The following is a 25,996-nucleotide window of genomic DNA, read 5'->3' on the forward strand; positions in this document are numbered from 1 at the left end:
TTTAAATATTGATCATTAAAAGTATACTGTGATTTTTATATAAGAAAAATAAATGTAAATATATAAGAATATTATAACATAATAAAATCATATTTAGTAGTTAATTACATAATTAGATAAATGTGGAACATTATGAAAAAATGATAACAAAGTATTACATCTAATGAAATAATATTTAAATTAAATAAAACATTACAATTAAATAATATAAATCTGTGCATGGATTATTTTTTTATACATTTCAATGATTTAAAAATGTATTAGATCGCCAGCATAATTCTTCCTTTAAACAAGATATTTTTTGTTGTGTTTCCAACTTTGTGGGAACAAAATGGGGAAGACCCTTTTTTCATAAAAGCAGACTTTGTGATACAGTAAGTTTGGCGTAGAGAAGAACCTGACTTTAACCCTGACCTAAACCCCATCACCTTTGACATGAATGAGAACAGAGATGACCGCTAGTGACCCCTGACATTACAAATTGACAAACATTTCCAGACACATTCCAACATCCTGTGGAAAGTAATTGTAGCTGCATGTTACTTCATATGTTACGTTTAATGCAAGGGTCTGTATGTAATGTCTTTGATCAATAATAAAAAATAATAAAAGTTGCACTGACACTTGATAACATGACTTTGTAACTCTTTGTCTTCTCCTCTCAGGTCCTTGGAATTGTTCTTCGCTACCAACCAGAACAACAGAAGCGGCGAGCACGTCAACGACAAATCTCCCAGACTCGGGCGCAAGTTCTCCTCCCCGCCTCCACTCTCCATCTCCTCCCGCACCTCCTCACCAGTACGCACCAGGAAGCTCTCGCTCCACTCCCCCATCAGCGCCAGGGTGGGTGGGCTGGACCTAACCAGTCCACTTTCCGGCCTCAACCACAACACGTCCCAGTCTGCCGGCAGTAGCCCCACGTCGGCCCACACCCCCAAGATCCCGACGCCTCAGACGCCGACCACCTCCTCCTCGCCTCCTCCTCCTCTCGCCTCCACCTCCCCTCCGCCCAGCGCTTCCAAGCTACCGCAGGATCAAGCGCCCCCGATTCCCTTGTCTCCTGACCAAAGTCCTGTTGGGAGCACAGAGGGGGAGGAGATGCCCAAGATTGACCCTTTTTGTGGAAAACTGCGGCGGAGCATACGCAGAGGTCAGCTGTTTTTTCATACATGTTCACACACACACACACACACACGCACGCACGCACGCACGCACGCACGCACGCACGCACGCACGCACGCACGCACGCACGCACGCACGCACGCACGCACGCACGCACGCACGCACGCACGCACGCACACACACACACACACACACACACACACACACACACACACACACACACACACACACACACACACACACACACACACACACACACACACACACACATACTGGTTATCATTTGGAATGGGGACCAAGTTTTTGATCATCACTTGTGGGGACCACCCGTTCTACGGGTTGTGGAGGCATAAAAAAAAAAAAAAAAAGGTAAAATGGCCACTGCCCAGTTAGCTCATACACGTCTTTAAGTCTTTGGGTCGATGAAGTAATTTGCTGATCATTCTTACTGGGGACCCTGGGAAAAAAGAGTTAATATGGTTCATGGGGACCAAATTTAAATAATTTAGCATAATTCACACAAATTTGTACGTGACGACTGAGGACCATTTAAAAAAAAAAAAGTTCAAATTAAATATGACATGATCCTCAGAATACAGCACTACAGCTGTCCTCTTATAGGAAGTTTCACCACTTAAATGTTAAAGCAAATCCTGCATATTCTGTGACATTACTGAGAACTGCTATTTAGCAGTAATGAAGTTGTCTGCAACTCCAACTACCATATATAGAAGGATGGAAAATACTGAATGTGAATCATACTTTAAGGTAATAATGTTTTATAATCATGCTGTATGAAAATGTCATCCTAAGGAACACTAAACCAGATTTTGTTTTTGGAAAAATATATTAGTTTTAACTAAGGATGGATACCATACAGAATCATAGTACTATTAATGCCTGGATAACAAATGTTTCACTTTTCAAGAACATTTTTATTTTCTCTTTTACCAATATTTGAAACACGTAAACAAAGTAACCCAAATTTCCCTGTAAACATGTTTTATGGGCCAAAGCTTAAAAATCACTTAGGCATCTTCAGAATTGATCTGACTATCATTTAAAAAGGTTTCCCTTTAGGGCAGTGGTCCCCAACCACCGGGCCGCGGCCCGGTACCGGTCCGCAGACCGATTGGTACCGGGCCGCGCAAGAAATAAAAAAAATAAAAATAAAATAATTTATTTATTTATTATTTTATTTTTTTATTAAATCAACATAAAAAACACAATATATACATTATATATCAATATAGATCAATACAGTCTGCAGGGATACAGTCCGTAAGCACACATGATTGTATTTCTTTATGAAAAAAAATAAATAAATAAATAAAATAAATCCCCCCCCCCCCCATCCCCCCCGGTCCGTGGGACAAATTTTCAAACGTTGACCGGTCCCCAGCTACAAAAAGGTAGGGGACCACTGCTTTAGGGGACCTGTTTTTTTGTCCCCATACTGTCAGAGGTCCCCTAAAGGTGACTGTGTCCCCATTAAGTAAGCATTGCCAGAACACACACACACACACGCACACACACACACACACACACTTACACACACTTCACTTTTTTCTATATGACTGACGTCAGGGCTTTTCAACTACATAATGAAGAGGGCCGGACATCAAAATTTGGATGTTTCTTTAGAAAGTGTCTCCGTAGGTTATATTCCTTTGAGACTACGTTTACATGTTTACAAAGTAAACACATTAGTTTTCACACTGCACTGTCAATACATTCATTATTCTGCCCTCGCACCTCGTTTCCAGCATGTGCAGCTAGACAGATAGTTAACAGCATGAAGAAACAGAAGCTAAATTTAGTTGATGATTGATGTTCCCTCTTTTGAATGATTTTTCTTCTTCAGTTTTATTTCTTTATACGTCTTCCTCTATTTAGGTTTGTAAGACTAAAAATATAAACATTACAAAAGTATAACGTCCAGTGTGTATTTCACATAAATAATGTCCATTGTGTGTGTTACATAAATAAAATAGAAGGTTGAGTTTTAATACACACATGTGGTTTAACGCAATTAAACCTAAGGTGTAGCTTCATCGCCTGCCGTTGGTCAAATTCAGCACTACTTGTATTAAACCAGTTTTGATCGCCAGAGTTAAACAGACAAAAATAACACAGCCACGAATACAAAAGACATCACAAAGTCAGCGATTTCAATACATTCATACTGTGTTGTCCAGTCGCTGTTAAAAGTCAGAATTTCTCGATTTATTTTGATTTTTTTCAGGGTCGATTGAGCCATTCTCTTCTACTCACCGAATGCTGCTTCATTGTGACACATATGCGTCACTGTTGCCCCCTGCGGGGTGGTGGGAGTACTGTATACATGAGCAACCCTGGTTTGAATGGTTTCATCAAGCCTATTTGGGTGTTGTTCAGCGGGGCAAATTAAAAGCTTTGGCGGGCCGGATGTGGCCCGCGGGCCGCGAGTAGACCTACATGAAGACTGTTGAATAATATAATCAGGCCCTCTCCCCAAAAACACAAGTAGTGTATTCCTTTCATATATATTTTTTTATTGCTATTTGACTACTTCCCCTTTTGCCAGAATCTAAAATGATATAGTCCCCTAGTCTTACTCTGCTACATGCTAACTTACTGACAAAAAACACAGATACACTTTTTGATCCCACTTGTATGCATCACAGTAAAGGTTCACCCCAATGCAATAGTCAATAATGCTATAATCTACAGCAGAGGTGTCAAAGTCGTTTTCACTTAGGGGCACATCGCAGTTATGTTTGGCTCCAGAGGGCCGCTTCTAACAGTGAATAGTATTATTACACAACTTTTAATGCATTTTATTAGTAAATATTTTGTTAAGTAAAATGTAAAAAAAATATGGTAAATTGCAATAATTCCACCTCAAAATGTAGTGTATATTACCGTATTTTCCGCACTATAAGGCGCACGGGATTATAAGGCGCACCTTCAATGAATGGCCTATTTTAAAACTTTGTTCATATATAAGGCGCACCGGATTATAAGGTGCACCGCATTATAAGGCGCATAGAATAGACGCTACAGTAGAGGCTGGGGTTGCGAGAACTGTTGTGGCTCAATATTGGTCCATATATAAGGCGCACCGGATTATAAGGCGCACTGTCAGCTTTTGAGAAAATTGGAGGTTTTTCGGTGCGCATTATAGTGCGGAAAATACGGTACTGTAAATAGAAAAACAGTACTGCTGTTTTTATGGTAAAAAAAAAAAAAAAAGGCAGCTCAGTTGCCAGAATTGTACTGTAAAATTGACATTAGTTTTTTTTACTGTAAATAAAAAAAACTGCAATTTTACAGTAAAATTTTGGCACCTCAGCTGCCAGATTGTTTTTGGTTTTTTTACCGCAAATTAACAACTGTACATTTTTGGTGTATTACTGTAAATGCCAAAACAGCACCACAGCTTATTACAGTAAACAAAAGCACCGTTTTTTTCATTTATAGAAAAATGCAGTAAAAACCACAGCAAATTTCACAATTTTACCATGAAAATATTTGCTACTTTATACATTGCACAATTTGATGGATAACTTGCTTTGAAATCATTATTATTAGTATTTATTTCTATTTAAAAAATGGTTTGAATGTTTGACAATATATTTTTGTATAATTAGACAGTTAACATCATTTACGATTACATGGAGTACGTATATTTTTTATGAAAGAATACATTTCGTCAGAAAAAATACAGTACTTTATTGATACATATTATTTGCAGGCTTTTGAGGGCCGAATAAAATGAAGTGGCGGGCCACATCTGGCCCCCGGGCCTTGAGTTTGACACCTGTGATCTACAGGGTTGCGCGATATAAACGATGTGCGATACAAGTGATATACATTTGACGCACAGTAGATAATTAATGCATGTTGATGACAAATTCTAGCTGTATCCCGCAAATTTGACAGCAAAAGAAGACGCCCTCAACAATTTGGCTTTGAAATCACTAATCCTCGCCTACATGGTGGCAAATAAACTTCGTTTATCCTCATCACTTTAGAACAAAAGGACAAGGAATAGCTAAAAATGCTACACTACACACTGTAGGAAGATACATGAAAATGCATAGCTACCTGCTAAGCAAGAGCTCTTGAATGTAAACAGGGGTGGGCGGATCGATACAAATAACAGTGACCCTAACGATACCTGGTGTAGTATCAGTATATGATCAGTATTACAATGATTAGATTTTTTTATTATCACAAAACCGTTTTTTGTTGTTATTGTTCACAAACACAGAACCTACTGTAAGAGCCAGTAGTAGGTGTACTTTGGTTTAGTTATTTTGCACTATTGACTTTATTGACATTTGAATAAAAAAATGGAAATAAGGAAATAATGTAAAAAAAATTGATATTGTTGTAGAGTTGTTAATTAAAAGTTTAATCATTTAACGATCCTGAAAATTTTAAGGATGAACATTAGTCTGACCATTACTGCCCCTGTAACTACTTGACATTGGATCGATACCCAAATTTGTAGATTTGCCCAAAACTAATGTATCCAAAAAACAAAAGAGTAAGTGTTTATTACATTTTAACAGAAGTGTGGATGTTAGAGCAAAAAGTAACAAACTGCTACCAGTAAATTAGCAAGTAGATTAATATCCATCCATCCATTTTCTACCGCTTGTCCCTCTCGGGGTCGCGGGGTTGCTGGAGCCTATCCCAGCTGCACAGGGGCGGAAGGCGGGGTACACCCTGGACAAGTCGCCACCTCATCGCAGGGCCAACACAGATAGACAGACAACATTCACACTCACATTCACACACTAGGGCCAATTTAGTGTTGTCAATCAACCTATCCCTAGATTAATATTACATTTGAGAAAGTAATACAACCGGGAATGACGCAAAATGTTGTTGCATACGTCAGCAGATAAATAAATTAGGAGCCTTTGTACCCATACTTGCCAACCCTCCCGATTTTTCCGGGAGACTCCCGAATTTCAGTGCCCCTCCCGAAAATCTCCCGGGGCAACCATTCTCCCGAATTTCTCCCGATTTTCACCCGGGCAACAATATTAAGGGCGTGCCGGGATGGCACTGCCTGTCCCAGTCACGTGATGTATGCGGCTTCTACATACACACGAAAGTGACTGCAGGGCATACCTGGTCTACAGCCATACAGGTCACACTGAGGGTAGCCGTATAAACAACTTTAACACTGTTACAAATATGCGCCACACTGTGAACCCACACCAAACAAGAATGACAAACACATTTCGGGAGAACATCTGCACCGTAACACAACATAAACCGCGCCCCCCCCAACCCCGCCCACCTCAACCCCGCCCCCCACACCTAAACACCCCCCCGCCCCCCCAATCTCCCGAATTCGAAGGTCTCAATTGATTGATCGATTGAAACTTTTATTAGTAGATTGCACACTACAGTACATATTCCGTACAATTGACCACTAAATGGTAACACCCGAATAAGTTTTTCAACTTGTTTAAGCCGGGGTCCACATAAATCAATTCATGGTAAGGTTGGCAAGTATGTTTGTACCCCCTTCAGAAATGGTTCTGTTATCATTTTATTGTGATGTATATATTGTTATCGCAAGAGGATCCAATATTTATCGTGATATTTTAGGGCATATCACCCATCCCTGCTATAGTCCCATCATTACATGCATGACCCATGCTATCATAAGATGCGGGCAAACACACATTCCTTTTTCGTTCAACAATGGCGGAGGTTATTTTTTGCCACCTGTCCTGCTTTAAGATGTTGTTTTTTTGTGTGTCAGTCCTTATGACTAAATTCATCACACGCTATTGTCGTGTTCACCATTCAAATTAGCTGAGGTCTAACTGCCATGACATCATCACCACCTTTAATTTGAGCCCTTAAAGTGCGCTGAATAAGGCCACTACCCTCACACACTCACTTCCTCTAATTGCGACGCTAAACGCCACTTTCGGACCGAGCAGGCAACATGTCAGGACATCTTCAGGCTCTCATTAGCACACCTCAGACACACACGCGCATCATCAAGTGTGCGCCCAAGCATATTCTCAGGCTTCACCACGCACAGAAGGAGCAATTAGGAGACTAGTGTCACCTCCTCTGCATGTGTGCTTCATAACTACTCTTGAGTATTCATGTTGGTTATGTTCTCCTTTGTTGTACTGCTGGTGACCTTTGCATGCCTGCAGAGTGCAAATATGACCTAATCTATGGTCAGATAACATTGTAATTAGAGATGTCCGATAATGGCTTTTTTGCCGATATCCGATATTCCGGTATTGTCCAACTCTTAATTACCGATTCCGATATCAACCACAGTCGTGGAATTAACACATTACTATGCCTAATTTTGTTGTGATGCCCCGCTGGATGCATTAAACAATGTAACAAGGTTTTCTAAAATAAATCAACTCAAGTTATGGAAAAGAAATGCCAACATGGCACTGCCATATTTATTATTGAAGTCACAAAGTGCATTATTTTTTTTAACATGCCTCAAAACAGCAGCTTGGAATTTGGGACATGCTCTCCCTGAGAGAGCATGAGGAGGTTGAGGTGGGCGGGGTTGGGGGGGCGGGGTTTTGGGGTAGGAGGTAGCGGGGGGTGTATCTTGTAGCGTCCCGGAAGAGTTAGTGCTGCAAGGGGTTCTGGGTATTTGTTCTGTTGTGTTTATGTTGTGTTACGGTGCGGATGTTCTCCCGAAATGTGTTTATCATTCTTGTTTGGTGTGGGTTCACAGTGTGGCGCACATTTGTAACTGTGTTAAAGTTGTTTATACGGTCACCCTCAGTGTGACCTGTATGGCTGTTGACCAAGTATGCCTTGCATTCTCTTGTGTGTGTCAAAAGCCGTAGATATTATGTGATTGGGCCGGCACGCAAAGGCAGTGCCTTTAAGGTTTATTGGCGCTCTGTGCTTCTCCCTACGTCCGTGTACCACTCCGTACAGCAGCGTTTTAAAAAGTCATAAATATTACTTTTTAAAACCGATACCGATAATTTCCGATATTACATTTTAAAGCATTTATCGGCCAATAATATTGGCAGTCCGATATTATCGGACATCTCTAATTGTAATGGTAATGTTTGGATGGATGGATGGATTTTGCAGGTTTTTTTGTGATCGGGCTAAAATGCCCGATTTTGCGGTGGCTTTTTCACAAAGTTGCGGCAAATGTACAGTACATGTTTAGAGGCGTACTTTTTTTTTTTCAATAACATTACATCAGCTTGTGATATGACAAATTTGTTATCACTGTTTTAAGTGTTTTTTTTTTTAACTGTGACACTCGGAAATGTGTCACATTATGTAATATGTTTTTAAACTGCGCTTTTTAGAATTTCGTTCACAATCATTATGAAAGACAGGACGACACATGTATTTTTTTTAAATGCATTCTAACTTGTACATAAACATAAATAAAAGTCAATCAATGGGAAGTCCTCCATTTTGCCCATAAATCCTTCTAAAAAAACAGTCAAAAAGTGCCAACCAAACTACATTTACATTTTGTGACTTGAATATTAACCAAGTATTAGTGATATTGTTATTATATGTTATTAATATAAACGCTAACACAGACACACTTTTTATAGCGGCTCCATGATCAAAGGGAGCGAACAGCTTGTGCTGGCTGTATTGGAGTGCGGAAGTTTATTCTAGATCAGGGATTAACAAACTCTGGTACGTGTACGCAGGGTCTGTAAATATGTATTGGATATGTAATACCCTGCGATGAGGTGGCGACTTGTCCAGGGTGTACCCTGCCTTCCGCCCGATTGTAGCTGAGATAGGCTTCAGCGCCCCCAGCGACCCCGAAGGGAATAAGCGGTAGAAAATGGATGGATGGATGGATGGATGGATATTTATGCATTGTGTGTAATGTTACAGTGGCCAAAAATTATTAAATATACTTGTTAAATAAAACCTCAGCTTTGTTTTTAATTCATACTTGGGCCTACTACGCTACTGTATTTTAATGTTGGTCATTATAGTGGTACTTGACGAGCCAATGCTTAAATTGATCAAAATACGTGAATATGACACATTATTATACATTACTACATTACATATATACTTACAGCATGTATATAAAAACTTAATGGAGGTGTTTAGATGTTTTTTTAGAGTGCTTTCTAGGCAGAATAGAGCAATTCCCATCGGCTCCAGTGGACGTTTGCTCGCATTTATTTTTTAGTTATAATGCATAACAAAAGAAAACATATGTGTTCTTGTCTCACATAATGATTGTGAACGATAGACAAAATTCCCCAAAAAGTGCAGTTCCCCTTTAAGAGCGTTATTCGCAAAATTACAAAAGTCAATTTAAAACATCATATAGTTACGCCTGCGCAATACATGTCTGAAAAGGAATAGGAAGAAGCAGAGCTTATTTAAAACCCTATCCCCTGGGCGGGCAAGCTATTTGGTTTGGGTTTTGTTTTTTTACATCGCAGCAGGTAAAAAAAGGATGAAAACTAATCAAAACAAAGGCTCGTTGACTAAGACGATGGCACAATTAACTGACATTTTAGTTAACGAATAAAAACAGAGACAAAAATGTTGACAGAAACGATACCAATAATAATTAATTTTGTCGTGTTGATTGGTGGGACAAGTTCGAGTTATATCCAATCACAGTTCTTCAACAGCGTATATATGAAAGAGGGGTGAAGGTTTTATTTATGGAGGAGAGCCAATCAGATGCTTTTCCTTGTGGGATGAGGAAGTTTGATTTCTCAGCGCTGAAACAAACATGTATGGATTTAACTTACATGTTCCACATGTGTACGCCTGGTCGGAGGTGAAGAGGACACATTTTGTTTTTGACGCTATATGATGCCATCAGCAGGCGAGTCATCGATTTTAAATTTTCCTGAGGGAACTATCTATCTATCTGTCTGTCTGTCTGTCTGTCTGTCTGTCTGTCTGTCTGTCTGTCTGTCTATCTATCTATCTATCTATCTATCTATCTATCTATCTATCTATCTATCTATCTATCTATCTATCTATCTATCTATCTATCTATCTATCTATCTGTCAATTGTGAAAAAATGTAACGCCCTTCTCCATGTCTCCACTGTTACAGATAGTTTGTTCACTTCCTGTATTTAAATGTTACCATTTTTTAATGGGTACACAGCACAATAGAGAATATTTGCCAAAAATAGATAAATGCATTGAAAATAAAATAACAAAGTAAAAAAAGATGAATTAATACATAAATAAGAGGAAACATTGTGTAATATGAAAAACAATGCTGGATATAGATTAAGCAATAACTTTGAATTAGTTAAATAATATAAATGAATTAAATAAAGATAACAAATGGGATTATTATCTTATTTATCATTCTTATTTTCTCTTCTAGCTGTCCTGGAGTCAGTGTCACTGGAGAAAATCATTCCAGAGTCTCCTCAAGGCAGCGAGGCAGGAGACATGTCCCCGTGTCGCTCGCCATCCACACCGCGACACCTGCGCTACAGGCCGCCAGGAGGTACGACCACCACCACTTTTCATATTTATAGTATTCATGTACTTACTATACGTGCCTATGAGCGTATGTGTGGAGAGTGGGTTTTTTGGATTTATTTTCTAGCTGTGATTGAATTTAAATTGAAAAAGGGCAAATATGGAAATATTAAGGAAGACAAAATCATAGCTTTGCAGGGATCATAGGGAATACTGCATGTGTCGTCTTCAAATGACTGGGGACTGTATTTTTATCAATTTAAATTGAAGACACTCCCGTGTGATTTATCCCACCCAATCCATGAAGAAAGGTTAATATATACCGTATTTTTCGGAGTATAAGTCGCACCGGAGTATAAGCCGCACCTGCCGAAAATGCATAATAAAGAAGGAAAAAAACATATATAAGTCGCACTGGAGTATATGTCGCATTTTTGGGGGAAATTTATTTGATAAAACCCAACACCAAGAATAGACATTTGAAAGGCAATTTAAAATAAATAAAGAATAGTGAACAACAGGCTGAATAAGTGTACGTTATATGAGGCATAAATAACCAACTGAGAACGTGCCTGGTATGTTAACGTAACATATTATGGTAAGAGTCATTCAAATAACTATAACATATAGAACATGCTATACGTTTACCAAACAATCTGTCACTCTAATCGCTAAATCCCATGAAATCTTATACGTCTAGTCTCTTACGTGAATGAGCTAAATAATATCATTTGATATTTTACGGTAATGTGTTAATAATTTCACACATAAGTCGCACCCCCGGCCAAACTATGAAAAAAACTGCGACTTATAGTCCGAAAAATACGGTATATATTTTTAAGTTTTAACTGAATATAATCAAAAAATGATTTTGCTGGTTTATAATGATTATTAATAAATATATAATTATATTCATTAAATGGTATTACATAGATAATAATAATAATAATAATAGTAATAATAATAATAGTAATAAGACATTTTACTTATAAGGCGCCTTTCTAGACACTCAAAGACATTGTACAAAAACAAAACAATAAAATTAATTGGATATAATAGATGGATAAACTTTACAATAAATAAGCAGTCAGGAATAGGTGTGTTTTGAGTTTTGATTTGAAGAGGGAAATTGAGTTCAATTTGCGAAGGTCTGGTGGTAGTGAGTTCCAAAGATGAGGGTCTAAGTGGCTGAAGGCTCGGCCCCCCATGGTGGACAGTCCATATAAGGGGACAGTGAGATGGACAGATGACGAGGATCTTAAGGAACGTGATGGCGTGGCAACATGGAGCAGGTCAAAAAGATAGGACGGGGCAAGGTTATGGGTAGCTTTGGATAAGGTGTTTGATGGGTAGCCAGTGGAGTTGCTGCAGAACAGGGGTGATGTGCTGGAGTGAAGGGGTTCTGGTGATTATCTGGGCAGCAGAGTTCTGGAGAAATTGAAGTTTGGAGACCAAACAGGAGAGAGGGGACAAGGCTATGAACCAATATGGGAGGGGCGAAGGCGATTCATATTGCATAGATTAAAGTAAGCAGACTAATGTAGTTTATGTGGGCTTGTAAAGAGAGTGTGCTATCGAGGATGACACCCACACTCTTAACTTGGGAAGAGGGTGAGACGGAGGAATTGCCGAGAGTGATGGACAAGCTGTACAAGTACGATGTTGGTATTATTACTGTTGAGTTGGAGGAAATTGGATGAGAACCACTACTGGAGTTCGTTGAGGCAGTCTGTAAGGGAGGAAGGAGGAAGAGAAGCAGTGGGTTTGTTCGAGAGGGAGAGCTGGGTGTAATCTGCATAACAGTGAAAATGTATTTTAAATTTACAAAAAATATTGCCAAGAGGTAAAATGTAGATGATGAAAATCAGGGGACCCAGGACAGAGCCCTGGTGCACACCAGAGAAAACGGGAGATGGAGGGGATTTGGATGAACGGAGTTGAACAAACTGGAAATGTTCATAGGTTATTAGGTTAGGATGGTAATTATTGGTTAATAAATTGACATTTGTATAAATATTTTAATGTATATTTAATATATATATATATTATTATATATATATATATATGTATATTTCATATTGTATTTTATTAAAAATAATAAATAAATTAATTAATGCAAATTTGGCGTTCCTGCAAGCCAATATTATTATAATTTTATCTTCTTACAGTCCAGTCGGGGGAGAATTCACGCTGTGCGGTTTCTCCCACGTCAGCTTTTGCTATTGCTACCGCAGCAGCAGGGCACAGCACACAGCCAGGTACACACGCACACACACACACGCACACACACAAACACACAAACACAAACAGACAGAACAGTTTGATAATCCTCTTCTCTGTCAGCAGTGTTCACCAACTCTGAAAGAACATGTGATAAAGAGTTCATCATCCGTCGGGCTGCGACCAACAGAGTTCTGAACGTCCTGCGACACTGGGTCTCCAAACACTCACAGGTGTGTGTGCTTGGGTTTGTTTTTCAGTTCAGTTCAGTTTCAGTTTATTTTGAACATGTATATACGATAGAATGTAATGCATCACATATTTCCAGTTGTTTCATTACAGCATGTCCGAAAAGGAGTAGGAAGAAGCTGAACTCATTTAATCCTACCCATTTTCATACCATAACTATATTTTCCCATTTCCTTGTTCTCTGTAGCAGAACAGTGAATAAATAAATAATATACCATAGTAAGTAAACAAATATTAAATGCATAAATAATCTTTATCTCAAAAGAAAAAAAAAAGGGTTCAAGATGTTCATCATAATTATTGTTCTGTGTACTTTGTGAACACTTGTAGTATGAACAGTCTCTTAAAATGAATCATATTGGTGCTTTGTTTGATTTCTTTGGTTAATCCATTCCATAATTTAATCCCACATACTGATATACTAAAGGTTGTAAGTGTTGTATGAGCATACAAATGTTTTAAATTAGATTTTCCCCTAAGGTTATATTTCTCCTCTTTTGTTGAGAAGAATTTTTGTACATTCTTGGGTAGCTGGTTATAGTTTGCTTTATACATACTTTTAGCTGTTTGCAAATGCACCAAATCGTTGAATTTCAATATTTGTGATTTAATAAATAAAGGGTTTGTATGTTCTCTATATCCAACATTATGTATTATTCTAATTGATCTTTTTTGTAACACCGTTAGTGAATGAAGTGCACATTTGTAGTTGTTTCCCATATTTCTACACAATAACTCAGATATGGTATGAAGTGATTTTTGGTCTAGAACATGTTTTGCTTTATTCATTATTGATGTGTTTCTTGCTACTTTATGTTGTATATTTTTTACATGAGATTTCAAGTTCAATTTATTATCTATTATTACACTAAAAAATGTGTTTTCTTTTACCCTTTCAGTATTTACTCTATTTGTATTTGTCTTTCCCTTCTACTGTTACCAAATAGCATTATTTTAGTTTTGCTGAAATTCAAAGATAGTCTGTTTTTGTCAAACCATCTTTTTAATTTGTTCATTTCTTCTGTTATTATTTGTATTATCTTCTGTGTGTTCTCTCTTGAACAAAACGCAGTTGTATCATCTGCAAATAATACTAACTTTAAGTCCTTTGTAACTTTACAAATGTCGTTTCTATAGAGATTGAACAATGTTGGTCCAAGTATTGATCCCTGAGGTACGCCGCAAGATATTTTCAGCTCTGTAGAAGTGTGTAAACCTATCTTCACATATTGCTTCCTGTTGGTTAAGTAGCTTTAACCCAGTTCAAGACCAACCCTCTGATTCCATACCTTTCTAATTTGTTTATTAAGATGCTATGATTAATTGTGTCAAATTATTTTGTTAAATCCATAAACACTGCAGCAGCACATTTTTTGCTATCTATTGCATTTGTGATCTCTTCCGTTATTTCAATAAATGCCATTGATGTTGAGATGTTGGCTCTGTATCCGTATTGGTTGTCTGTGAGTGTTTTGTTTTTATATATGAACATGTCTAATCTGTTGTTAAACAGTTTTTCAATAATTTTCGAAAATTGTGGAAGTAGAGAAACAGGTCTGTAGTTTGTAAACTGGTGTTTATCACCGTCTTATAAATCGGTACGACTTTTGCTATTTTCATTTTATGTGGGAATTTGCCTGTTTGAAATGATAGGTTGCTGACATATGTTAAAGCATCTGAAATCTCTTCAATAACCTTCTTTATCGTTTCCATATCAATTTTGTTGCAATCAGTTGAGGTCTTGGATTTACCGTTTTTCACAATATTGATTATTTCCTCTTTTGTCACTCCTCCTTTTTGCATATCGGATGAAGAAAATGTGCACACACACACTACTACTGTAGCATCATCCTGACTTGCAGAGTCAATTGGATCATGGGTTCTTCTAATGAATTCAATATCACAGCTCTTTAGTCCAACCACATTGATCTACTTGTTTTCTTTCCTCACCATACTATAACGCTATGTTGGGGGCCAGCCATATGCCTCATATTTATGCCTCCTATCACCAACACACACATCTCATACTAAAGGCCAAATCAGCTTGTTACAGATGACCTTTAGGAAGGAGTTATAAAAGGCAAGACAAAGAAGAAGGAACTGATGATTAGAGAGGTTAGATCAACAATTTACCAGCAGTGACTGATAATCAGTCAATAGGATAGGGCAAATGTTGTGAAAGAAAGTTGGTCGACCCAACTTACAAGCAGTAGAAGATGGATGGATGGATGAATGGTAATAACAGGAAAAAATAAATGGGATATAATAACAGATAGAATACAAAGACATTTCGGAATACATTTTCTTTTAAGAAATAAAAAGAGAAGTTTTGATTTATTATTTTTTAATAATTTAAAAAAGATGCAATGTGAACATAATAATGCCAAGTAAAAATGAATGCTGAATGGATATAAAACCATAAAATGAATGTAAAATAAATATTGCGAAATTTAAAAAGGAATGCTAAATCAAAAAGACAAAAATATAAAGTAATACAAAAAAGGATATTCAAAAAGAGGAGGAAAGCAAATAATTTAATAGAACATATATATATATATATATATATATATATATATATATATATATATATATATATATATATATATATATATATATATATATATATATATATATATATATATATATATATATATATATATATACACACAGTATATAAATATATACACATATTTGAATGGAATTACAAATAATTATTCATCATAAATAATGAATTAATAAATACATAAATGTTTGACGAATGAATGAATAACCAATGTCACCAACATATCTCAAATTCAGTTATCTTTCCTTTTTTTTCTTTTGGAGAATAGCTTAAGAGAAAATTACCTTTTGGTTAACTTTTACTTCTTTTAAAATGGCAAGATGACTAATAGATGTTCTACTTCTTCTTCTTTGTGCAATGAGGACTTTGAAATGAATGGAGAACTAAAGATGTCAGTCATCTGTCTGCTGGAGGAAGTCCTCCGAGATCCTGACCTTCTGCCTCAGGAGAGAAAAGCCACTGCCAACATACTCAGGTTCACACACACACTCACAAACTTACACACACACACTGCACATTACATTTAGATTATTAAGGCATTATTATCTTAGCAAACGCAACATCTGTGATATTGCTCTTGTTTTAAACCCTACTATATTTTTCTGTAACTCCTTACACTTTGTAACCATTTAACCGAACCTTCATTCCATATTCCTAAATCCCTTAGTGCTCTTTCACAAGACGAGCAGGATGACGCCCAGATGAGGATAGAAGACATCTTACAGATGGTGAAAATACACACAGTCAACCTTGAATTCAACAGCTTTGTTTTATACATTTACTCCTGCATTGTGCATCTGTTTGTGTGTTCATATGTGTGTTCAGGCAGACTGTCCAAAGGCGGAGTGTTTCGAGTCCCTTTCTGCGATGGAGCTGGCCGAGCAGATCACTCTGCTGGATCACATCGTCTTCAGGAGCATTCCTTACGAGTAAGTCCTCAACTGTCATCAAGTCGTACAATATATAGTAGAAATGTATATACAGTATTTAACCCTAAGTTTGTGTTTCGTTTACTTTACATGTTTTCAGTTGTAAAAACTATTGTACACATATATTGTTATTATTTTAAACACGCTGGAACTAATTCGCTGTTGTGTAGGTTTGCTTAGTAAATATTTCTTATTGTACCTTGTAACGTCCAATATATTGCAACGTATCAGTGGACCGGTAAGATATTGCTTTTTTTTGCCCTAAAAGCGCAAATAAAATGAAGACACAGACACAATCATGGTGAACATTATTGGTCTTCCGACCGATTTCCCCCATTTCAAGGCTTGCAAGCATCTCCGTGGTTGGCTGCAACCTATTATGCTGCGCCTGCATTTTCAAGCCCGTGAGGTCAAAGTGTAATTAGAATATCTTGATCTGCCCTCACTTAGAGAGTTCCTGGGCCAAGGCTGGATGAAGTTTGATAAGACAGAAAGGACGCCATTCATCATGAAAACAAGTCAACACTTCAACGACGTGAGTGTTTTTCATAACACAGTCAGAAAAGTATTAAAAGGCCCCTCTATTGCTGACAACATTTGCACTTATTTAATAGTTCTGAAAATAAAAATGATGTTTACAGTTAAAATTCTACCCAAAATAGGCAGTAGGGATTTTAGGCTTATTTTTTTAACATATTTCAGCCCATTTTGGAACGCCCACTTCAAGCCCCAAAATATGGACGGGACTGCATCAGTCTGTTGACGTCACCTACAGAAGACTGGAGGCAATTTCATATCGCATAGTATGTGTTTTGGTAGCATCTTCTTCCAAAACCACAATATTTTTCTGCAGAATTTGAAAGAATGACCAAATATGTCAGCCTGATGAATTGTTGCAGGTTCTAGCAATACTACTAAAGAAGGCGTCAGCCTGCATACATTTCGAAATCATGGGAATTTGCGGAAAGTATGGACTTTTTAGTCAAATTAACTCGCACAAAACAGGATGGACCAAGCGAGAGGAGAGTAATTTTCAGCAATCATTTTAATGATTTTGACTTTGAAGAGGAAAGGTTTTGGTCGGAGTTTGGATTGAAAAATATGTAAAAGACTCTAGCCAGATGCGATCCCGAAAATGAGGAGCACCATATGAGGAGGAAAAACTCAGTCAGAACCTGTGCTAAAACAAGAGGGGGGAGGAGAAAAAGTAAGCAACTACTATTGTATTTTGTGTCCTCTTCTACTGAAGCTTTCCTCAATTTGCATGAGGAAACACAGGCTATGGTGTCTATGGAAGAGGAGATAGAAGAGCAGGGAAGTCTGGAATTGGTGATTCTTTTAGATATATTTTTTGGCCGTAATGTTAACCATATAAGTTATGAAGTAATCACATGCAATTAAGTGATCAAAAAAATAGTTTTACATGCCTTTATCCACACTGTCTATGATGGGAAATAGGTCCAGTTCTGTGGATGACGTCACACCGGCTCTGTTTACACTGCACACCAAATCTGATATTTTTTGCCAGTCTCAACGCTCCAGAGTGCTTGAAATCTGATTTTATCGCAGCAAATTATATATATATATATATATATATATATATATATATATATATATATATATATATATATATATATATATATATATATATATATATATATATATATATATATATATATATATATATATATATATATAAAACGGGTATAAGAAGTACTTTGATTATTTGAGTGAAATTTCTGCTAAAATATGTATATTGTTTTGTTATGCAATGAGAGGTCCAATTGCGCCATCTGCTGGTACCTAAAAGTCTATAAATATGACCGCAAACCGGAAGCTGTTAGCAGACTTCCCGCACTCTGTTAATGGTAAGCCACGGTCTGATATTGCTCTGCAAAGTATTACGCATATTTTAGCAGGAATTTCACTCAAATAATCAAAGTATTTCCTATACCCGTTACATATATATACATACACATATATGTATGTATTGTAATAATCCCAGGAATGTAGGCTCATACGACTTCTTTGTTTGTCTTGTCTTTATTGTGCAAGATGCAATTCAATCACACAACAGGTCCAATGTGTGTCTACCCTTTTTCCCGGCAAAACTCGAACTCTCACTTCCTATCAACAACGTCACTTCCCTATCTCTCCCGGAAGTCCCGCCCCCCAGCCAAAGTCATTGGCTAACACCCCGTAGCCAGCCGCTACAATATTATATATATATATATATATATATATATATATATATATATATATGTGTGTGTATATATATATATATATATATATATATATATATATATATATATATATATATATATATATGTGTGTGTGTATATATATATATATATATATATATATATATATATATATATGTATTATGTATATATATGCATATGTATATATATACAAATGTATATGTGTATATATATTTACATAAACAGTATGTGTGTATATATATATATATATATATATATATATATATATATATATATATATATATATATATATATATATATATATATATATATATATATATATATATATATATATATATATATAAATATATATATATTTGTCAATTCACTTGTCAATAGTGCCTAAATAATAGGCAATATGTAATATGTGAAGGCATACACTGTATATATATATACAAACTATATAATCATGCAACTAATGATGGCTCAGTATACTTTGATTCTGAAGAAATAGCGATATTTGAAAGACCAGAAATGATGTGTATGCTGTGGCATATTTGCTTACATATTATGTTCATTGCGTAAATTGTTTACGTAAGTCAGGGGTATCCAAACTTTTTCCACTGAGGGCCGCACACGGTAATATTAAAGCATGTGGGGGCCATTTTGATATTTTTCATTTTCAAACCATAACAAAATATATGGATTTTTTATTTATTTTACCTTTAGGGGTCCCGGAGACCATAAAGGGTCTGAGTCATTAAAATGTTAAAAGTAAGTCAGATTATATTTTTTTTAAATTATTTAACGCTTACAGTAAATCTCTATATCAACTTCAATCAATCAATCAATCAATCAATCAATGTTTATTTATATAGCCCTAAATCACAAGTGTCTCAAAGGGCTGTACAAGCCACAACGACATCCTCGGTACAGAGCCCACATACGGGCAAGGAAAAACTCACCCCAGTGGGACGTCGGTGAATGACTATGAGAAACCTTGGAGAGGACCGCATATGTGGGTAACCCCCCCCCTCTAGGGGAGACCGAAAGCAACGGATGTCGAGTGGGTCTGACATAACATTGTGAAAGTCCAGTCCACAGTGGATCCAACACATCAGCGGGAGTCCAGTCCTCAGCGGGGCCAACAGGAAACCATCCCGAGCGGAGACGGGTCAGCAGCGCAGAGATGTCCCCAACCGATGCACAGGCTAGTGGTCCACCCGGGGTCCCGGCTCTGGACAGCCAGCACTTCATCCATGGCCACCGGACCTATGCGACTCCCCCTCGCAAGGGACAGGGGAGAAGAGGAGAGAAGAAAAGAAACGGCAGATCAACTGGTCTAAAAAAGGGGGGGTCTATTTAAAGGCTAGATTATACAAATGAGTTTTAAGATGGGACTTAAATGCTTCTACTGAGGTAGCATCTCTAACTGTTACCGGGAGGGCATTCCAGAGTACTGGAGCCCGAATAGAAAACGCTCTATAGCCCGCAGACTTTTTTTTGGCTCTGGGAATCACTAATAAGCCGGAGTTCTTTGAACGCAGATTTCTTGTCGGGACATATGGTACAATACAATCGGCGAGATAGGCTGGAGCTAAACCGTGTAATATTTTATACGTAAGTAGTAAAACCTTAAAGTCGCATCTTAAGTGCACAGGAAGCCAGTGCAAGTGAGCCAGTATAGGCGTAATATGATCAAACTTTCTTGTTTTTGTCAAAAGCCTTGCAGCCGCATTTTGTACCAACTGTAATCTTTTAATGCTAGACATAGGGAGGCCCGAAAATAATACGTTACAGTAATCGAGACGAGACGTAACGAACGCATGAATAATGATCTCAGCGTCGCTAGTGGACAAGATGGAACGAATTTTAGCGATATTACGGAGATGAAAGAAGGCCGTTTTAGTAACACTCTTAATGTGTGACTCAAACGAGAGAGTTGGGTCGAAGATAATACCCAGATTCTTTACCGAGTCTCCTTGTTTAATTGTTTGGTTGTCAAATGTTAAGGTGGTATTATTAAATAGATGTTGGTGTCTAGCAGGACCGATAATCAGCATTTCCGTTTTCTTAGCGTTGAGTTGCAAAAAGTTAGCGGACATCCATTGTTTAATTTCATTAAGACACGCCTCCAGCTGACTACAGTCCGGCGTGTTGGTCAGCTTTAGGGGCATGTAGAGTTGAGTGTCATCAGCATAACAGTGAAAGCTAACACCGTACTTGCGTATGATGTCACCCAGCGGCAGCATGTAAATACTAAAGAGTGCAGGGCCAAGAACCGAACCCTGGGGAACTCCGCACGTTACCTTGACATAGTCCGAGGTCACATTGTTATGGGAGACGCACTGCATCCTGTCAGTAAGATAAGAGTTAAACCAAGACAAGGCTAAGTCTGACATACCAATACGTGTTTTGATACGCTCTAATAAAATATTATGATCGACGGTATCGAAAGCGGCGCTAAGATCAAGAAGCAGCAACATAGATGACGCATCAGAATCCATCGTTAGCAATAGATCATTAGTCATTTTTGCGAGGGCTGTCTCCGTAGAGTGATTTGCCCTGAAACCGGATTGAAAAGGTTCACAGAGATTGTTAGTCACTAAGTGTTCATTTAGCTGCTGTGCAACAGTTTTTTCGAGAATTTTGGAAATAAACGGAAGGTGGGAGACCGGTCGGTAGTTTACCATGAGGTCAGGATCGAGGTTAGGTCTTTTGAGCAGAGGATGAATAACCGCTTTTTTGAATGCTAGGGGAACAGTGCCGGAGGAAAGTGATAAGTTTATAATATTTAACACTGATGGACCTAATAATACAAACAGTTCCTTGATAAGTTTCCCAGGAAGTGGGTCAAGTAAACATGTTGTTTGTTTTATCCCACTTACACGCTGTAATAATTCCTCTAATGTTATTTCATCAAAAATAGAGAGACTATTTTGGAGGGCAGTGTCCGTCGTATATACAGTCGTATTTGTGTTAATAGAACCCAGTTGTAGCTGGGATGCGTTGTCTTTAATCTCCTTTCTAATGAGTTCAATTTTCTTATTAAAGAAATTCATAAAATCATCTGCCGAGTGGGTGGAGCTACTGGGAGGAGTCCCTTGTTGGGTTAGCGATGCTACTGTACTAAACAGAAATTTAGGATCGTTTTTGTTGAGGCGGATGAGATTTGAGTAGTATTTAGCTTTAGCTAAGGTAAGCATGCGTTTATAAGTTATTAAACTATCACTCCATGCTTGATGGAAAACCTCAAGTTTAGTCGCGCGCCATTTGCGTTCCAGTTTTCTACATGATAATTTATGAGCTCTAATTTCTTCTGTAAACCATGGGGTGCGCCTTTTAGGGGCCCTTTTTTGCTTTAGCGGTGCTATACTATCAATAATTTCGCGCAAGGCATCGTCAAAGTTGTTAGTGAGTTTATCAATAGAGCCGACATAATTTGGGAATGGTGCTATTACCGAAGGCAGTAGGTCAGCAAGAGTCATCGTTGTGGCAGCATTAATGTTGCGGCCGCTATAGCAGTTATTATTATTATTAGCTTGTTGACAAAGAGTCAAAACTTCAAATTTTATAAGGTAATGATCGGACATTACTTTAGTATATGGAAGTATCATAACTTTGGAGGTGGTGACACCCCTGACAAGCACTAGATCTATTGTATTACCGTTGCGATGCGTGGGTTCATGTATTATTTGTGTAAGACCACAGCTATCAATTATGGTTTGGAGCGCCACGCACTGAGGGTCCGATGGGGTATTCATATGGATATTAAAGTCCCCCATTATGATTATATTGTCGGCGTGCGTCACTAGATCAGCAACGAACTCTGAGAATTCACTGATAAAGTCCGAATAGGGCCCAGGGGGGCGGTAGATAACAGCCAGGTCGAGAGGTAGCGGTGTGACGGACCTCATAGTAAGCACCTCAAACGATTTATATTTATTATTTAGGTTAGGGGTAAGGTTGAAATTTTCATTGTATATTAGTGCGACACCCACTAACTTCAAGTTGATATAAAGTAATACAAAATAAAATAACAATGTTTTATGGCTTTTCTGTCAAAAACAACTTTGTTTTTTTTATAGTAAAACTGAAATATGCAGTATTTCGTAATTAGAGCCCTAAAAGATCAATAATGCAGGACACCATTGATTTTAATTATTTAATATTTTTGAGTAATCACAGTGAAAAGATAAATAAAATACCACTAAATATATTTGGGATACAAAAGGTGCCCCACTCATAAAGTGATACATTTTTATTAGTTTTTTCTTTTACTTTCAACACTTAAGTTACGAGATCAACTTCAGATATATCTGTCGATTTTATGCTGGAGGCACACCACCAGCAGAAAAAGTTAATAAATGAAACTCCACCAGGTCGTCGTGCCTTATTTTGAGTTTGTTGGTGTTTTCCTGTGTAGTGCTTTAGTTTTTGTCTTGCGCTGTTATTTTGGTGGCCCTTCCTCTTTTGTTGGTGTTTTCCTATAGCGGTTTCATGTCTTCCTTTTGAGCGCTATTCACCGCACCTGCTATGTGTTAGCAAGCAAGGCTATTTAAGTTGTTGCTATCCTTCTTTGTGTGGACATTGTTCATTGTCATGTCATGTACGGATGTACTTTGTGGACGCCGTAAGTTTTTGCTGTCGTCCAGCATTCTGTTTCTGTTTACTTGGTAGCCAGTTCAGTTTTACTTGTGTTTTGCATAGCCATTCCTAGCATTATATACGTTTTTACCTGCATATTGTGATCACAACAAACCATCCTTGTCTCACCCGACACATTCCGACTTTTACAAAGCAATTAACTACCTGCTGCCACCTACTGACATGGAGTATTACGTGGTTACCCTGCCGAGCTCTACACAGCACAGGCACTAAGCAACGGCACATTATTTGCAGATTATAATTATTGATTTGAAAAAAAAAATTTTTGGGACCAATTAGGTGAAGTTGCATAATTTCCCTCGGCACACCAGACACAGTGGTTGAAAAACACTGCTTTAATGTAACAATATGTTTCATGAACTGCTTAAATTTCTAGATGAGTAACCTAGTGGCGTCGCAGATTATGACCCACACAGATGTGGGCTCCAGGGCCAGCTCCATAGAGAAGTGGGTGGCCGTGGCCGACATCTGCCGCTGCCTCAACAACTACAACGGCGTCCTGGAGATCACGTCGGCGCTCAACCGTAGCGCCATCTATCGTTTGAAGAAGACCTGGGCTAAAGTCAGCAAGCAGGTAGCCGGACATCCATCTCCCCAACAGGTGTAAACAAACAAAACATTAACCTTTGCAGGGATTATTGAAACAAGTTCATTTTGTTGTCGGGTACAAAGATGTGGACCCCCAGGGGGAAGAATGGATGTGATTAGAAAAGAGGCAGAAAGACAATAAGCTGCCATGTTTAAACGTTAGCTTTTGGTCTAATTCTAATGAACACTAAGGGATCCACTTCTCACTCACACACACACACACACGCACACGCACACCCACACACACACATTCTTGTATTTGTTACCTTCTTGAGACCTCTGAAAAATGAGTTGGAATTTCACAAGAAAAACGTAGAATTTTGGCAGTATTATAATAAAAGTTGGAATTTTACTAAAAGCAAGTCAAAACTTTACAAGAAAAACTGAACATTTGTGCAATATTATGATAAAAGTTGGAATTTCGCTCAATAACAGTTGCAATTTTACAAGAAAAGCTTAAAATGTTGGCAATTTTATGAGAAGAGTCATAATTTTACTCGACAAGTCAAAATTTCATAAGAACACTTTAAAATGTTGGCAATATTATAATAATCGGAATTTTACTTGGCAAAGTTTGTCACAATTTTACTCAAAACATTTCACTGTTTTACAAGAACGACAAAACAATTGGCAAGATTGTGATAAAAGTCAGAATTTTATATGACAAATGTCACCATTGTGCATTAAAAATGAATAATGTTACATAAAAACAGTCATAATTTTATGAGAAAATATTGCAATATTGCAGAAACAGAAAGGATATAAGAAATTGTTCCCAATTTTATAAGAAAAAAGTCGACACAAAGACTGTTTTTTGTTGGTAATTGTTTTTTAATCTTCATTATTTACTTTAAGTTATTACAGTATGTCTCTCTATATATATTTATTTATTTAACAAAAAAGTAATTTTGGCCAAAGGGGGCGCATTTCAATTTCTTACACACACTTGTTATCACATATGTTGGCCAGAGGGGGAGCACTTCAAATGCTTACACACACTTGTTATTTCATATGTTGACCAGGGGGAGAGCACTTTTATAACCGACACACAGTCATCTTGAAAAATCCCTCCTTTTTGGGACCACCCTAACTTTGATAGATTTCACCACCTGGGGTCCAAATGAGACATTCTCTATTAGATGCAATGGTTTTCCGTATTGGGACCATGATTTATGTCCTAACTTGTTCACACCTCCTCATATGGAAGGTACTTTTCCTTGTTGATGGTAGCAATACAAGAACACACACACACACACACACACACACACACACACACACACACACACACACACACACACACACACACACACACACACACACACACACACACACACACACACACACACACACACACACACACACACACACAGGGGGAAAAACGTGAAGCATCTGTTTGAGGTGTGGTGTTTAATATTTGAAGCGGACAAAGCCCCCGTGTCTATGAGTGCCGAGGCCGCAGTTTGTGAGATGGTTCTTTTTCAAAAATGTGTCCTTTTGCTGGTCTCAGCCAAAAGCGCTGATGGACAAACTGCAGAAGACAGTATCCTCAGAGGGAAGGTTCAAGAATCTGAGGGAGACCCTAAAAAAGTAAGACATCTTCTAGCTTCTTCACAGCGTACAAAATGTCCTGGCGTACCCCTCACACTGTTCATGTGTTTCCCCCTCAGCTGCAACCCCCCATGTGTCCCCTACCTGGGAATGTACCTGACAGATTTGGCCTTCATTGAGGAGGGAACGCCCAACTTCACAGAGGAGGGGCTGGTCAACTTCTCCAAAATGAGGATGGTAGCGTCCCGCGTGTGCATTTGTGTGCGTGTGCATGTGTGTGTGTTCTTCTAGTTAATATGACACCTACCTTTGTTTAGATCTCACACATCATCAGAGAGATACGACAGTTCCAGCAGACCCCCTACAGGATAGAACATCAAGTTAAGGTATCATTAATATTATAACCAGGGCATAAACTCAATGTGGATGTTCACAGCCACAACCAC

The 25,996-nt window shown here is 37.8% G+C and overlaps 1 protein-coding gene across 5 annotated transcripts in view; it reads left to right on the plus strand.

Annotated features, from left to right (window-relative positions):
• Positions 1–25,996, plus strand: part of rasgrf2b (Ras protein-specific guanine nucleotide-releasing factor 2b) — a 136,398-nt gene that overhangs the window by 104,763 nt on the left and 5,639 nt on the right. For 3 of the 5 annotated variants that reach the window (XM_062025497.1, XM_062025499.1, XM_062025501.1), the window contains 12 exons: positions 666–1,150; positions 10,484–10,609; positions 12,753–12,842; positions 12,928–13,037; positions 15,979–16,091; positions 16,284–16,344; positions 16,442–16,545; positions 16,996–17,080; positions 23,791–23,988; positions 25,510–25,589; positions 25,670–25,787; positions 25,868–25,936. In XM_062025497.1, the coding sequence (XP_061881481.1) occupies positions 666–1,150; positions 10,484–10,609; positions 12,753–12,842; positions 12,928–13,037; positions 15,979–16,091; positions 16,284–16,344; positions 16,442–16,545; positions 16,996–17,080; positions 23,791–23,988; positions 25,510–25,589; positions 25,670–25,787; positions 25,868–25,936 (1,639 nt within the window). The remainder of the gene's footprint in view (positions 1–665; positions 1,151–10,483; positions 10,610–12,752; positions 12,843–12,927; positions 13,038–15,978; positions 16,092–16,283; positions 16,345–16,441; positions 16,546–16,995; positions 17,081–23,790; positions 23,989–25,509; positions 25,590–25,669; positions 25,788–25,867; positions 25,937–25,996) is intronic. The other 2 variants (XM_062025498.1, XM_062025500.1) reach the window with 1 other exon arrangement.

Source organism: Entelurus aequoreus, linkage group LG17 (assembly GCF_033978785.1).
Source record: "Entelurus aequoreus isolate RoL-2023_Sb linkage group LG17, RoL_Eaeq_v1.1, whole genome shotgun sequence".
NCBI lineage: Eukaryota > Metazoa > Chordata > Actinopteri > Syngnathiformes > Syngnathidae > Entelurus > Entelurus aequoreus.